Source organism: Balaenoptera borealis (assembly GCF_965194805.1).
Source record: "Balaenoptera borealis genome assembly, chromosome: 7".
Lineage (NCBI taxonomy): Eukaryota > Metazoa > Chordata > Mammalia > Artiodactyla > Balaenopteridae > Balaenoptera > Balaenoptera borealis.
This window is the reverse complement of record NC_138864.1, coordinates 10,741,689-10,757,140: the sequence shown is the minus strand read 5'-3', so window position 1 is coordinate 10,757,140 and position 15,452 is coordinate 10,741,689. Positions and strand designations below refer to the sequence as shown.

Here is a 15,452-nt window from a genome sequence, read left to right as displayed (position 1 = left end):
ATTTCCTTGGGATAAATGTTAATAACCCTGTTTAAGTTATGTACATTTCAAAGGTTTTTTGACATATATTGAAAAATTGTCCTCCTGAGACATTACATTTATACTCCCAACAGTATTATGTAATATGTATTTTCCTTCATGCCCTCATCAACTGTAGATACTAGGTCTTTTTCTTTTTCATTAATTAATTTGATATATAAATCCATACTATTATAATTTACATTTATTTGATTACTGATGAACGACATCTTTTGAAATAGGTTTATTGACCTTTTGTGTTTCTTCTTTGAAGAATTCTCATTTCTATTACTCTTATTTTTTTCCTATTGGGATTTTTATCTTTTCTTATTGAATTATATAAGCTCTTTATTGTTTAAGGGCATTAATCTTATTCTATTTGAATACTTCCCTCTATTTTCCTTTTAATTTTGGTGATCTAATTGAACTTGAGGAAATCTGCTCTCCTATCATTCTTTTATGAAAAACCAAAGCAGATAAAGCAAAGAGACTTTATTTAGAGTAAGTTATGAGAGTTCACAGAATTTTCCCAGGGATATGCAGCTGGGACTACTTATGTCTTATAGTCTCCATGGCCCTAGAATCTTCAGGATATTAGTAGATAGTGCTACATCTCTGTTGGTTATTTGCTGGCCACATATGAATTCCTGATGTGGTTTCTTCTGTAAGATACTGGAAGATTTTTTATTTCTGTTTTCTTGAGTTTCTCTGCTTTTTTCCCTTTAATAAATGATGTTTATGAGCAACCTCATACTCTTATTTCTAAAAACAACAACAACAACACAAAAAAAACAAACACAAAAAAACCAAGGTTCCTTGGAAATGTGTTCCTGAAAAAAATGAATGTCCAGAAGCCCAAGGATTAAGTAATAAACACTTAGGGAATTGATTAAAATTCCAATACAGGAATTTAAAGCATGATCATTCCTATTTATTATTTGAAATTCAGTGACCTTGAGATAATTAACTGTCACTCCCTCCATAAATTCTTTTTTTTTTTTTGCATGGTTTTATTACTCGTTATTGGTTTTTTTAAAAATTAATTAATTAATTAATTAATGGCTGTGTTGGGTCTTCGTTTCTGTGCGAGGGCTTTCTCTAGTTACGGCAAGCGGGGGCCACTCTTCATTGCAGTGCGTGGGCCTCTCACTATCGCGGCCTCTCTTGTTGCGGAGCACAGGCTCCAGACACGCAGGCTCGGTAGTTGTGGCTCACGGGCCCAGTTGCTCCGCAGCATGTGGGATCTTCCCAGACCAGGGCTCGAACCCGTGTCCCCTGCATTGGCAGGCAGACTCTCAACCACTGCGCCACCAGGGAAGCCCTCCATAAATTCTTGATCAGACTTCAAGGCCTCTCCATGCCTCGTGCCTCTGTCCCTGGTCCTGAGCACAAAACCCGCCAGCGTCCGGGAGGCTCCCTCTTTCAGACTGCAGAGTGTGGAGCCCATGCCAGCTGGGCTGAACTGAACGCAGCCGGATCTCAAGGCGCATCTGAGTTCAGCTTTTGACGAATGTGAAAGCAGCACCTTGTCCCAGCACAGCACAGAGAGAGTCGTGATTGATCCTGGGGCCTTCCCACCATTTCACAGCAAATTGTAGGCTTATTGGCCCCGGGACAGACTGGCTAAAGTTATTACCACAATAAGTAAAATAAGGATCCTTACTTTCCAGGTGTGAGTGGGATTAGTTCTGTTACTGAAGCCCTCGTTTGCCAGTTTGCTATTCATTTAAAGATCCCACCTAAACCGCCACTGAACAGAAGGAGGAGGGGTAGGATTTAGATAAAATCCTCAGTGCTTTGAATCCCTTCGACTTTGCTCTTGACTACCACGTGTCCCAAAGTCACAGGCGGATTCACTTCTCTCAGAGTTGATCAGAATTGTGGTACAGCTATTCTTTGAACTTGGAATAGAAAAAGGATGTACTATTTTATTAAACAGTGGCATCCTGGTTCTTCCTATAGGCAGTAGAGATAGATGTAGAATAATTTATGTCAATATGAGGATGATTATTTGGGATTAGCAAGGATTTGTTCTTTGGGGCTTATTTAGATCTTGGCTAACTATGGATAACTATACTTAGGAGGGCTTAACTACATTTATAGATATCCTAGTCCTTCAATAACAGACCACCGGGATTCTTTCCTGAGTACAGATGTTTTACAAGCCTTTCCAATTTAAAGCTTAGGTTCCCTCACTTGGATTGCTTCTGACAGTAGATGTTCTCTCACAATTCCATAGATTCTGCTTTGTTAGTAGTTTATAAATTGTATGTTGCTACTCTTTACACTCTCTTCAGGAAGGAGATGGTTGTACTATTAGTGCTTCCACTAGACACATCATGAGCTCTTTGAAGGCCTCCCGTTTGCCCGGAACCTGGTAGAGCATCCTGGCTATTGTGGGTGCCCAATCCGTGACACAAAGTAGCCGACCTGACCTCTCCTAACAAGTGTGTTTTCTGTTTCAGTAGCTGGTCAGTTTTTGAGACATCACGGTAGTATCTTTGCAGAATGCGTAGAGCTACTTTTAGGGGTAGACATAAAACCCTGAAATTGATTTTTTTCCCCCCCTTATTTACTTTTCAAAGTCTTTTTGGAGAGGGGCTTATTGTTTTTAGGGAGATTTTGGAAAACTGCATACCACAGAGTTTTCCAAAATGTAAGGTATTACATATTTAGAATCTTTGCTCTCAAGAGGTTCGGAAGCATGGCTTCTGCTTAAATGATAGACGATCACGGGAAAAATGAGCCTTGGAAGTCATTTGTTCTGGAGAATTGAGAAAGCTGACTTCAGGGTGCGCATTTCGGGATAGAGTTGCTAAGTGGCTGTGGGATTTAGTGAGCTGTATACCCCAGTCTGGCCAGGCGTTTAGATATATTCAGTCTCTGTTACTTCATAAAGCCGTCTTATACATTCCGCAGGGAGGAGAGTCTGTCCTGTTATATTTATTTTTTATTTTTTTATAACATCTTTATTGGAGTATAATTGCTTTACAATGGTGTGTTAGTTTCTGCTGTATAACAAAGTGAATCAGCTGTACATAAACATATATCCCCGTATCTCCTCCCTCTTGCGTCTCCTTCCCACGCTCCCTATCCCACCCCTCTAGGTGGACACAAAGCACCGATCTGTCCTGTTTTAGAAGTAAGGAAGCTGAGATCCAGACTAACTGGTGACATGGCTGGTGAGGGGCAGTCAGGATTGGAACCCAGTTTTCTAGGCTTTAATCCATCCTTCCTCTGTGGGGTGGATTCATCCTGGCCCCTGTGCCGTGGAACCTGGCACAGTGCCTCTGTCTGCTTTTCCCCATGCTGCCATCTGCCTGCCTATGGGGTTGCCTCTGACAGCCCAGCATTGTTGGGGAGTATTCTGGAAAGCACCCCCTCACTCATCCTTTACAAACTCCCATTTTGACCACATCTGCGAAGTTCCAGCTGTCTGGCTCCGCCCTGAATCCTGGTGTTTATGCTGATTTGGAAATTGGAATCGGTAGGCTAATAACTGTGGCTCTGCTGGTGGACTTCCACTTGGCAGGAACCGGCTCTCCATCCTGGGTGGCTTCCAGCAGGAATCTCCCTCTGCACTTCCTGCCTGTGGAACCTAATCTCCATTTTTAACACGAGGCCTCTCGGATGCTGTGCAAACCGACTTTGACCCCGGTGTGCAGTTAACCAGCGTTTACTGGAGGAGAGGCTCAGCAATGGAAAGGATCAGAGCTTCCCAGTCCTCATTCAGTGTTTTTCAGTTGATTAGTGAAATGTGACTTGTGTTCTTCCTATTATCCAGCTGTAAAATGATATAATAATGTGTTAACTTTTGTGAAGTACCAGATACACGTGTTGCTACAGTATCGACATTCCTTACAGGAAAGCTGTTATAAAAGTCCAGCGTCCAAAAGTAGTGAAGAAGTTGCCTGGATATTAGCAAATTTCAAGAACTTAACTGCTAGGCAACTCAGTTTAAAAGGGATTTTTCTCTTCTGTCTCAGGACATATGGCCGCAACATTTTCTTAAGAGAATCTTTAATAAAGGAACAAACGGGGTTAACACTTTAAAAATTGGTCTTATTTGAGTGGCTTAGTGAAAGATGGTGAAAGGTTATCAGCAAAGAACTGAGTTAGAGTAACCAACAAGCACCAGTGGAGTTACTGGATACCCCAGCAAACGCTGGGAAGAGATTGTGGGAGGTCTGAGTGAGAGTGGGTGGAACTAGTGACCTTGGCATCTGAGGGCCCAGGAGGACCACCAGGAGGAGAGGGTGTTCTTCTAAGTTTCGTGTGAGCGTTAATCCCAGCTCCCTCCACGTGGTTACTCCTGGCAAAGTGGTGGCCTGTGTAGGAGCTCCGTGATGGCACTTAGGGCATCTCTTTGGGCCGGGGAGAGTGGATTTAAAAAAAAAATCTGGACCCATTGCCCCGAGTCTCCATTGAGACGCCTTTTGGGGTGGCCAGGGCAGCAGGAAGGGAGGGGTGTTGGACTTGGGCTCTGGTGTCCTGAGCTTTGGGACTGGCATCAGGGTCACCGTTTCTTGACTGTGTGTGGAACTTGAGTGTCACATTCCAAGAAAGTGTGTCTGTCTCTACTGGTGATGGAGAATGAAGAAGAGAGGTTGGAAATGCCACCTGGAAATAAGACCCAGTTTCTCAGTTTATCGTAGAAGACTCTAGTGAAATGAGTTGTAATTTAGGGCAGACACCTGAAATTGCTCTTCCTTGCCAAAATAAATTGATTTCTTCAGCTGTCTGAACTTCATTTCTTGAACTGGACAAGAGCTAACCTAGTCTAAATTAAACCCATTTTCCATTAATAAAAGTGGGTCACTCCAGGCTGCCTGAATGTGCTTCTGAGTGTCTTAAAGCATATATTTTTTTAAAAATCCCGTGTTTCATGCTCTTTTCATAACTCATCTGATTTAGCCAGCATAACACATAACTTTTTTTTTTTAATTAATTAATTTATTTGGCTGCGTCGGGTCTTTGTTGCTGCATGTGGGCTTTTCTCTAGTTGCGGTGAGCGGGGTCTACTCTTTGTTGTGGTGCCCGGGCTTCTCATTGTCGTGGCTTCTCTTGTTGCCGAGCACGGGCTCTAGGCGTGCGGGCTTCAGTAGTTGTGGCTCGCAGGCTCTAGAGCGCAGGCTCAGTAGTAGTGGCGCACGGGCTTAGTTGCTCCGCGGCATGTGGGATCTTCCCGGACCAGGGCTCGAACCTGTGTCCCCTGCATTGGCAGGTGGATTCTTAACCACTGTGCCACCAGGGAAGTCCAACACATAACATTTGAACTCACCTCTCCCTTGGCATTCTGCAGTAGATTTGGGGTCTGTTTCTGAACTTCCACAGCTGTCAGGCAGACTGAGGGAGGAGGGCATCACCATACACCCGCGGGGGTAGGGGCTGGACAAGACAGTTCGTCCCTGCCTCGCCCAAAGAAAGCTTTGTTTTCACTGTGCCTTTTCCAGCTGGTAGGGGCCGATGAATGTGGATCATGGAGGTAGGAAGTTGTGTATTTTTAAAGTGATGGCATGAGTGGAGTAGTTTTAGAAGAGCCTTGCTCAGCTAGGTCAGAGCGTTTCTGCTTGGAGCTCTCGCTTGGAGTTGGTGCCACTGGCTTCCTCTAACTTGTCAGGTGTTTGAGATACTGGAGCCTCCAGGGTGGCATCACACCTGCTCTGCCCTGCCCTCCCCTCCAGAAAGTTCAGCATCAACTTCCTTGGAAAGCACAGGGAAGTCCCTCCTTGTCCCCCTCTTCCGTCCTTCTCCTACCTGGGAAGGAGCAAGGGCAGGGCCCCCGCGGATGCGTCAGGTCAGTTCTGCCTCACAGAGTCTGGCAGACATAGGTGCCCACTGGGGAATCAACGACTTGAATATGGCTTTTGGAAGACAGTGGACCCTTGAACAACGTAGCTTTGAACTGCATGGATCCACTTATACCTGAATTGTTTTCCGTGGTAAATACGACAGCACTACACGATCTGTGGGGACGGAGGGCTGACCAAAGTTCTACGTGAATTTTCAACTGTGTGGACAGTGGGTGCCCTGAACCTCCGCGTTGTTCGAGGGTCAGCTGTATTCTGAAATATAAAGGTCTAGAAATGTTAAGACTCTGGGAAATGTCTTTCAGAACCAAAAATTGGGGGAAATCTTTGTAATAATTTACTTCTGTCATTCTTTAGATATTTGAAGTATCATACCATGTGCATTTTTAAGAATGGATTGTTTTTAATCCGCATTTTTAATGAATTATTCATCCCCATTTATTTATTTATTTATTTATTTATTTGGCTGGGCTGGGTCTTAGCTGCGGCACACGGGATCTTCGTTGCAGCCTGCTGGGTCTTTAGTTGCAGCATGCGAACTCTTACTTGCGGCATGTGGGATCTAGTTCCCTGACCAGGGATCGAACCCGGGGCCCCTGCATTGGGAGTGCAGAGTCTTAGCCATTGGACCACCAGGGAAGTTCCCCCACCCCCTTGTATTTAGAGCTATGAAAAGCTAGAAAAATTATAAGGAAATAGATGTTTTCCTATGTTTTCTTCTCTTTTAAAAATTTTGAAGAAATAACAAGTCATGTTGGGGGTGGATCTCCCTCTAGTTCATCGTCCCCCCAACCCCTGCTTCTCACACTTTAAGCTGCATTCACTCATCCTTCCTTCTTTCTTTTCGTGAGATCTTCTCTACAATATGCAAACTACTTTTCACTGACAAAGCTTTTCTTCTCTTTCCAGTGCACAGAGGCCAAAAAGCATTGCTGGTATTTTGAAGGACTCTATCCAACCTATTATATGTAAGTATTTGCACTTCTCTGTTGGTTTGATTCTGTGGTCACATCTTTCTCTGGGAATTATTTCTTTCGTAGGTCACAGGACTGGTTATGGGATGGGGCATGCCCAGCCTCACGAGGCCTCCACCCCTGGTTTCACCTGCCTCCGCCCCGCAGTGAGCGGGCGACCTCCCTAAGGATGCTCTCCCTGCCCAGACCAGCTGCTCTGAGGACAGTGTGGAATTCCGGGTGCTCTGTTCTGTGAGGCGTGTTAGCTTGTACATGATTGGTCACAAAGGGCAAAATGTCTGAACAAGGCCAGAGTTATGCCGGTTTATACAAATCTTCCTAGGCAAAGGGAGCGAAGGTAGTGGGAAAGAATTTTGAACTTGAGCAGGACAGGACAAAGTACTTAGCTCAGCTGCTGTGACTGTGAGAGAGAGAGAGAGAGAGAGAGAGATGATGGTGATCACAAGGGTCACCCAGCCAGGCCCCTCCCCAGGCAGGTGCAGTCAGCCTTGTATGGCTCTTGGCTCAGATTATGCCTCTTCCTGTGCCCTCAGCACCTGCCAATATTACTCCTTTTTTTTTTTTTTAAAGATTGATGATTGATTGATTGCTATGTTGGGTCTTCGTTTCTGTGCGAGGGCTTTCTCTAGTTGCGGCAAGCGGGGGCCACTCTTCATTGCGGTGCGCGGGCCTCTCACTGTCGCAGCCTCTCTTGTTGTGGAGCACAGGCTCCAGACGCACAGGCTCAGTAGTTGTGGCTCACGGGCCTAGTTGCTCCGCGGCATGTGGGATTCTCCCGGACCAGGGCTCGAACCCGTGTCCCCTGCATCGGCAGGCAGATTCTCAACCACTGCACCACCAGGGAAGCCCCTCCAATATTACTCTTATTAAAGCATTGCCGTATTTTCTCCCTATTGTTTTTCTGTATTTTTAATATCTGCTGTGTTAGCCACTAGCTCTGCTGAGCCACCTGCCTAGGTGGCCAGATTAACTCTCTAGATTATTAATTATTATTTTTGATAGTGTTTTGAAGTTCTGTAAGTTTTGAGTGGAATGAGCCAAATTAATTTTTCCCAAAAACTCTTGTATTGAATTTTGTGAAACATGAGAAATTTCAGTAATGCATATAATTGTGTTATAGCAGAAACACTCTCTTTTCTAGTACATAGGGAGATTGCACAGGAAATAGTACACATAGTAGCAAAGAGGATTAGTTCTTAATTGGCCAAGATGTATGTTTTTCTTACCTGGCATTCTTCGAGAGTTTTTAATCTCAGAGAGACCAGTGTAGTTGGGGAAGGTTGCTGGGCTGTGAATGGGGACAAAGCACAGGGAAATGGGCAGTTTTCCAGCCTTGGTTTCGTATCAACAAGCAGGAGTCCTTACTGCCCTACATGGTGGGAGTCCTGGCAGAAATCCCCTGCAACTGCAAAAAGACAAAATCCACTTGGAAGGTAAAGCAGCAGCAAAAGGGCTTCGGTTCTAATTACAGAGTTGTCAGGTTGAAGAAAAATGGTTGTGGGATAACAGGGAGATGAAAAGTTTGGTTCTTAGTACAGTGGGTTTTCCTTGGGAAGCTTTAGTTCTTGATTCAACTTCTTACGCAGGTGTGGATCAACTGTGTCTTCCTTTGTGCTCTTTCTCCAGCTGTTTTGTAGATCAGCTGAGGAACCGTTTCCCGGTTTTTCAGAGGTTGGTAGTCAGAGGTCCTTGCTGTTCTTGTACTTACTTGCTTGTTTGTTCCTTCATACATTTATTTATTCACTACATATTTTGAAAGTGTTTTTGCATTGACAGAAAATACAGAGACAAGCCCTGTTTCGTCACTCAGACCTGCTGGTTTGGATTCCTTTCACCTCTCTTCTCTGCTGATAGTGAGGGGAAGGGTCCTAAAAATTAAAAAGTAAAGTCACTCTGCTTTTAGAGTACTGAAGCTCAGTATAAAAGTAATAAAGGTGACATTCATTGAGCACTTAATATAGGCTAGGCACTGTTTTATGTCCCTTACATGAATTTATGTCACTTAACCCCCTAGCCGCTCTGATCTTTCTTTTCCTCTCCTCTCTGTTCCCACTGCCTTCACCTGAGTCCATACCTCTGTCAATGCTCATCTGAAGCACTGTATAAACTCCCCCCGCCCAGTGTTATTGAGCTATAATTGGCATATAACATTGTATAGGTTTAAGGTATATAATGTGATGATTTGATACACTTATGTATTACAAAATGATTACCACCATAGCGTTAGCTAACACCTACATCACATCACATAATTACATTTTTTTGGTGATGAGAACATTTAAGATGTACTCTTTTAGTAACTTTAAAGTATATAATAAAGTATTATTAACTATAATCACCATGCTGTGCATTAGAGCCCCAGAACTACTTATTTATCTTATAACTGGAAGTTTGTACACCTTAACACGTCTCATTCCACACCCCCCGCCCCAGTCCCTGGTAACCACCATTCTACCCTCTTTTTCTTTTTTTTTTATAAATTTATTTATTTATTTATTTATTTATTTATTTTTGGCTGCATTGGGTCTTCATTGCTGCTCACGGGCTTTCTCTAGCTGTGGTGAGCAGGGGCTACTCTTCATTGCGGTGCGTGGGCTTCTCCTTGCGGAGCACGGGCTCTAGGCGCACGGGCTTCAGTCGTTGTGGCACTCAGGCTCAGTAGTTGTGGCTCGCGGGCTCTAGAACGCAGGCTCAGTAGTTGTGGCGCACAGGCTTAGTTGCTCCGCGGCATGTGGGATCTTCCCGGACCAGGGCTCGAACCCACGTCCCCTGCATTGGCAGGTGGATTCTTAACCACTGCGCCACCAGGGAAGTCCTACCCTCTTTTTCTAAGAGTTCTTTTTTTTAGATTCCACATATAAGTGAGATCATACACTACTTATCTTTCTCTGTCTTATTTCGCTTAGCATAATGCCCTCAAAGTCCATCTATGTTGTTGCAAATGGCAGGATTTCCCTCTTTCTCAGGACTGAATAAAATTCCATTGTGTATATATGTACCAGATCATCTTTATCCATTCATCCATCGACACAGGTTGTTTCCATGTCTTGGCTATTGTGAATGATGCTACAATGAACCATAGGATTGCAGATACCTCTTCGAGATCTTGTTTCCATTTCCTTTGCATATACACCCAGAAGTAGAATTGGCAGCTCTATTTTTAATTTTTTACTGTTCTCCGTAGTGGCTGTACCAGTTTACATTCCTACCAACAGTGCACAGGGTTCACATTTTTTCCACACCAACACTTATCTTGTCTTTTTGATGACAGCCATTCTAACAGGTGTGAGGTGATACCTCTGTGTGGTTTTGGTTTGCATTTCCCTGATGATTCGTGATGTTTGAGCACATTTTCATGTACCTGTTGGCTATCTCTGTGTCTTCTTTGGAAAATGATCTGTCCAGTTCCTCTGCCCATTTTTTAATTGGATTATTTGGTTTTTTTGCTGTTGAGTTATATGAATTCCTTGTATGTTTTAGATATTAACCCCTTATCTGATATATGGTTTGCAAATATTTTCTTCCATTCAGTAGACTGCCTTTTCATTTTGTTGAGTGTTTCTTCTGCTGAACAGAAGTTTTTTAGTTTGATGTAGTCCCTTTTGTTTTTTGTGTTTTTGTTGTTTGTGCTTTTGGTGTCATGTCCAAAGTCATTGCCAAGACCAGTGTTGAGGAGTTTCTTCCCTATAGTTTCTTCTAGGAGTTTTAGATCCATTTCAAGTTAATTTTTGTGAGTGGTGTAAGATAGGGGTTCAGTTTCATTTTTCTGCATGTGTTTCTTCAGTTTTCCCAGTGCTATTTGTTACAGAGACTATCTTTCCCCATTGGATGCTTTTGGCTCTCATGTTAAATATTAGTTGGCCATTTATGCTAGGGTTTATTTCTCGGCTTTTTATTCTGTTTCATTGGTTAGTGTGTCTATATTCATGTCAGTACCAAACTGTTTTATTACTGTAGCTTTGTTGTATAATCTGAAGTCAGGGAGTGTGATACCTCCAGCTTAGTTCTTTTCAGGATTGCTTTGGCTATTCAAGGTCTTTTGTGATTCCATACAAATTTTAGGATTGTTTTTTCTATTTCTGTAAAAATTTTGATAGGAATTCCAGTGATGCTCTAGATGACTTTATAATGGACCTCCTTTCATTCTCTTCTCCCGTCAAGTTCTCACTTCTTTCTAAATTACTGAAAATTTTGTGTCAGTCTCCTACTTAAAAACATCAGGAACAAAGTTCAAATCCTTAGCCAACTGTAAACAGGTTTCCATGATACTTGGCTGGTTTTATCTTCTTTATTGTGAGTCCCATGAAGGCAAGGCCCACAGCTTTATTTAAAATTTTTTCTTATTTGTCTTTTTTTTTTTTAAATTATTTATTTATTTATTTTTGGCTGTGTTGGGTCTTTGTTTCTGTGCGAGGGCTTTCTCTAGTTGCGGCAAACGGGGACCACTCTTCATCGTGGTGCGCAGGCCTCTCACTATCGTGGCCTCTTTTGTTACGGAGCACAGGCTCCAGACGCGCAGGCTCAGTAGTTGTGGCTCACGGGCCTAGTTGCTCCGCGGCATGTGGGATCTTCCCAGACCAGGGCTCGAACCCATGTCCCCTGCATTAGCAGGCAGATTCTCAACCACTGCACCACCAGGGAAGTCCTAAAATGTACCTTTTTTGTGCTTTGGTTCTGGGCTTACTAGATACGTCCTCTTAGCAACAGTGTGATTTAAAAATAACAGGGAGGTCACGTGGCCTCACCAGTCCCGTCCCTTTGCTTTCATTCTCGACTTGAGTTGTTCTTGGGCCGAGGACTTGCTCATTCAGCCCCTCTGTCTGCTGCAGGGGCGGGTGAGGTGAGCAGATGGGGACGGGCCTGCTGAGGAGCCCTTGCCGCTGGCCGCGCAGGGCTGCACACGTCTGCAGGGCCTGGCTTCGCTCCTGTTTGTTCAGAGTCCAGAGGGCACTGCAGACCAAGGTGGCAGTTGTCAGGGAAGCGTCCCAGTGCAGTGTCACATCCTGGAGCACTTCGATGCCCTGGCGCCTGGCGGGAGCGCCTGTCCTGCTCAGAGGTGCACCCCGGGCTCCGCTCCCGCGTGTGCAGCAGGGGCTGGCTCTGGTTCAGCTGCTCTCGCCAGCAGATCCCTTGGCCTCTAGGCCTTGGTTCTCGGGGTCCCGTGGCTGTGGTCATGGTCACTACCACGTTCAGTTTCTGAGAGGGTAGATACTGCCCTGCGTGTCCCTAGCGTCTGTAATCATCACTGATATTTGCAGTTTCCTGGTGGCTTGGAGAGGGTCAGTGGGTCTGTGTCCAGAGGTGACCAGATGGGGCCCCTGACTTTAGATGTGGGCACTGCTGCCCCAGAGAGGGGCAGGAGGGCTGGGCGAACCTGTCTCACCGTGGGGTACGCTCCTGGTGACTCTGGGAGGGCCCTTCCGCTTGTCTCCAGTGTCCAGAGGGGCCCTGGTGGACCACCACGGCCACGGTCGACCCCCTTGTGGGCAGAGGGGGCCTCTCAGATCAGTTGCAGTGTCTCTCTGTCGACGAGAAATGTCACGCTTTCTGCTGAGATCTGTAGCCCCGAGGCTCGCTTGCCCACAGCCGCCATCCGCGGAAGGACGTGAGTGTCCAAGGGCAGAGGTGGGAGGCAGAACCAGGTGGAAGGCGGAGGGTGCTGAGTCCGTGTCGGCCGCCTGGACTCGTGTGAGTCTCCAAGTATGGGGCCCAGGGACCTCAGGGCCTTCTCCGAAGTGCACGGTGGTGGACGGACCTCACTGCCCTGGTGCACCTGCCAGCACTCACCAGGAGCCACCCATGCTTCCGTGTCTCCCTCAGACCAAGACAGAGCCGAGTGCGTCCCTGAGTTTTCCCAGACTGTAGCTGAGGCGGAGCCCTCCACTGCGGCGAGGAAACTGTGAGGGAATTAATCATAATACAAAGACTAAGAATAATGACAGCTGACATTCATTGAGGGCTTACTGCCTGCAGTGGGCTTTTCTGGGCACGCTACGTGTATACTCTTCCGAGAGCTTTTGAGGGTGGCCGCTCTCTCCTCCCCTCCCTTCTTTTCCCTCCGTTTCAGCTGAGGGACCTGTGTCCTTCTCGTCCTTTGGTGCCACGCTCCATCCTCGGACTTGCTGTTGCTGAAATAAAACATCCGTTGTTTCCTCCCTAGACTTGGGGGTTCGTTGAGGGCACGAGTTCTATCTTCTGTGCTGACGCGCTGCCAGGCACATGGAAAGCACGCGGTACTCATTTACTAACTCACACGTGGCGGCCTCGAGCAGGGTTGGGGAAGGAAAGAGTGACTCACTGTCATTCTTCAGGGATGGAAATTGTTCTAGGGACCTAATGTCAAGAGACCTCTAGTCCTGCTCTGCCATTAGGTTGCTCTGTGATCTTGGTCAAATCTCCTAACCTTTCTGGGCCCCAACTTCCTGGGCTAGATAATCTCCAAGGTCTCATACTGCTTAATTCTATGACACCCTCTGGCTGTCTGTGCAGAGTAATTTAGAGCATAGAGAACAAACAATGAACGACCAAGCAGGCTTATGTGTTGTAGCAGAGACAAGGGTACAGATATGAGATGGATTTTAGCGCATTAAGGGTCCAACCTGCTTGCCAAGTACAAAGCAATCACCTAACATTTCCTGTCTAAGCAGTGAGTCATCTTTCTTCTGCAGGTCTTGGTATTGACACAACAGTGGGGAGGAGATGTTAATCACACAGTCAGATGGTGGAATGGATCTGGGAGCCTGTGACCACTCACTGCTCCAGACTCTGAGGTTCCTGAGATGTCTTATTAGGTGCTGGACTGGGGCTTTGCGGCAGTCAGGTACATGGATGCTTATTTAAACCACGACTGTTTTCATTTGATTTTAAACAAGCCAGGAAAAGCTGGTGATTTAGATGTGCATGTGTCCTGTTCTTTATGAATAGAATTGGATCTGGTAATTCCTTCCAGAAAATTGAGGGTAGGTTAGAAATGGGTTGGGTCTTCTTAACTAGACACCAGTGATTTAAAAACAAGATGAACCAGTGGCGCTCTGTAGAGCTGGCCAGTGGGAAAGGACCCAAAGGGGGTCCTTGATTTACCTGTATTCTCTTGGAATACTAAGGAAACCTTAAGACCCTCCCTACCTAGTTTTACAGATGAAGTAATTGACAGCAGGAGACGCTAAGCACCCACCGGGGCCCACAGTGTCTTCAGGGGTCTCTTTGTGTGACTGGGTCACACCTCTGGCCGCCACGTGGATGGAACAGAGCTGCAGGGCATTTGGGTCCTGGGTGTTGTGTTTGCGCACTTATTCTAGTTTTTGGTTCAGCTCATAAGTACCACTGAAGGAGAGAACGTGGGGACACTTGTCTTAATCATCTCCACTGAGACGTGAGGGAATCCCCAACTGCCCAGCTCAAAGGAGAGAGCGAAAGGGAACAGATGGATGGAAAGCACTTTGGTCAGATACATAAAAGAAAGATAGGATGCACGAAACGGTTAGTGAGGACACACATCAGGGTCATGCACTGATGACCCTGATGAGTGTACTTTGTTGAGTACCTGCTACGTGCACACCACCGCTGCGGGGGCAGGAGCGAGCGTGTACCAACCCTGGGAGTAGAGACACAGAGGCGGGCCTCAGGCCCATCTCCTGCAGCCCTAGGAAGGGCCGTTCCTTCCAGCCCTGCTCTTCTCTGGCTATCGATTTCGACCAGGCCATTTTCAGGCCCTGTGCCCAAGTTTCCCATTGGAGTGTTGAAGCTTCTTTCAACGTACTCACATTACCCTGGTTTATCTTGTCTTTCTGGGTTCATTTCTCTGCTGTGAATAATTAATGGTGTGAATGGGTGAAGCGTTTGCAGGTGTCCGATCAAGATCCCAGATTCAGGCTTTGCAGAGCCCGCACCCAGCTAGGAGGTTGGTGCCAAGGTCAGTTCAGGGACCCTGCGACACAAGGTTCCCCCGAGCAGTAGCAGGCTGTGTTGTGACCCGGGGCCTGGTGCCCTGCGCCCTCTGTGCCCAGCTCCCCAGCAGCCTGAGGTGTGTGCAGGGTAGACAGCGGGGTGGGGCAGGGCAGGGGGGCTTCAGCTGGTGAAGCAGCCTTTGGTAGCAGCCTGGGGAGGGGGAGGTGTCTGGTCTGGGGACAGATACTCTAAAGAAGAATTTTTCTTCTCCCTCACTCCTTGTTGTTGGGCTTCTCACTGAAGACTTATGGTGTAAGCTGGGGGCATGTTCGTGTCCTTAGAACAGGGAGAAAGGTTTCACCGTAATCCCCCTTTCGGATCTGTAGATTCCTGTTGTGGTCTGAATATTTGTGTCCTCCCAAAATTCACATGTGGAGTCCTGACCCCCAAAGGTGATAGTATTAGGAAGTAAGGCCTCTGGGAGGAGCTGAGGTCCTGAGGGTGGGGCCTTTGTAAATGGGATTAGTGCTCTTGTAAAAGAACCTCCAGAGGGCCCCCTTGCCCCATCCACCATGTGAGGACACAGGCTGTGAACCAGAAGGGGGCCCTCACCGAAACACGACCCTGAGCTTGATCTTGGACCTCCCAGCCCCCAGAACTGTGAGAAGTAAACTTATGTTGTTTGTAAGCCATCCAGTCGGTGGTATTTTGTTATAGCAGCCGGAACAGACTAAGACAACCTCTAAAATGTCATGTTTCTCTA

The 15,452-nt window shown here is 46.1% G+C and overlaps 1 protein-coding gene across 6 annotated transcripts in view; it reads left to right on the top strand.

The window, feature by feature from the left end:
* Positions 1–15,452, top strand: part of VOPP1 (VOPP1 WW domain binding protein) — a 93,965-nt gene that overhangs the window by 38,423 nt on the left and 40,090 nt on the right. For 5 of the 6 annotated variants that reach the window (XM_082399685.1, XM_082399683.1, XM_082399686.1 and 2 more), the window contains exon 2: positions 6,738–6,796. The exons of the other annotated variant lie outside the window; for it this stretch is intronic. In XM_082399685.1, the coding sequence (XP_082255811.1) occupies positions 6,738–6,796 (59 nt within the window). The remainder of the gene's footprint in view (positions 1–6,737; positions 6,797–15,452) is intronic. 6 annotated transcript variants of the gene reach the window in all.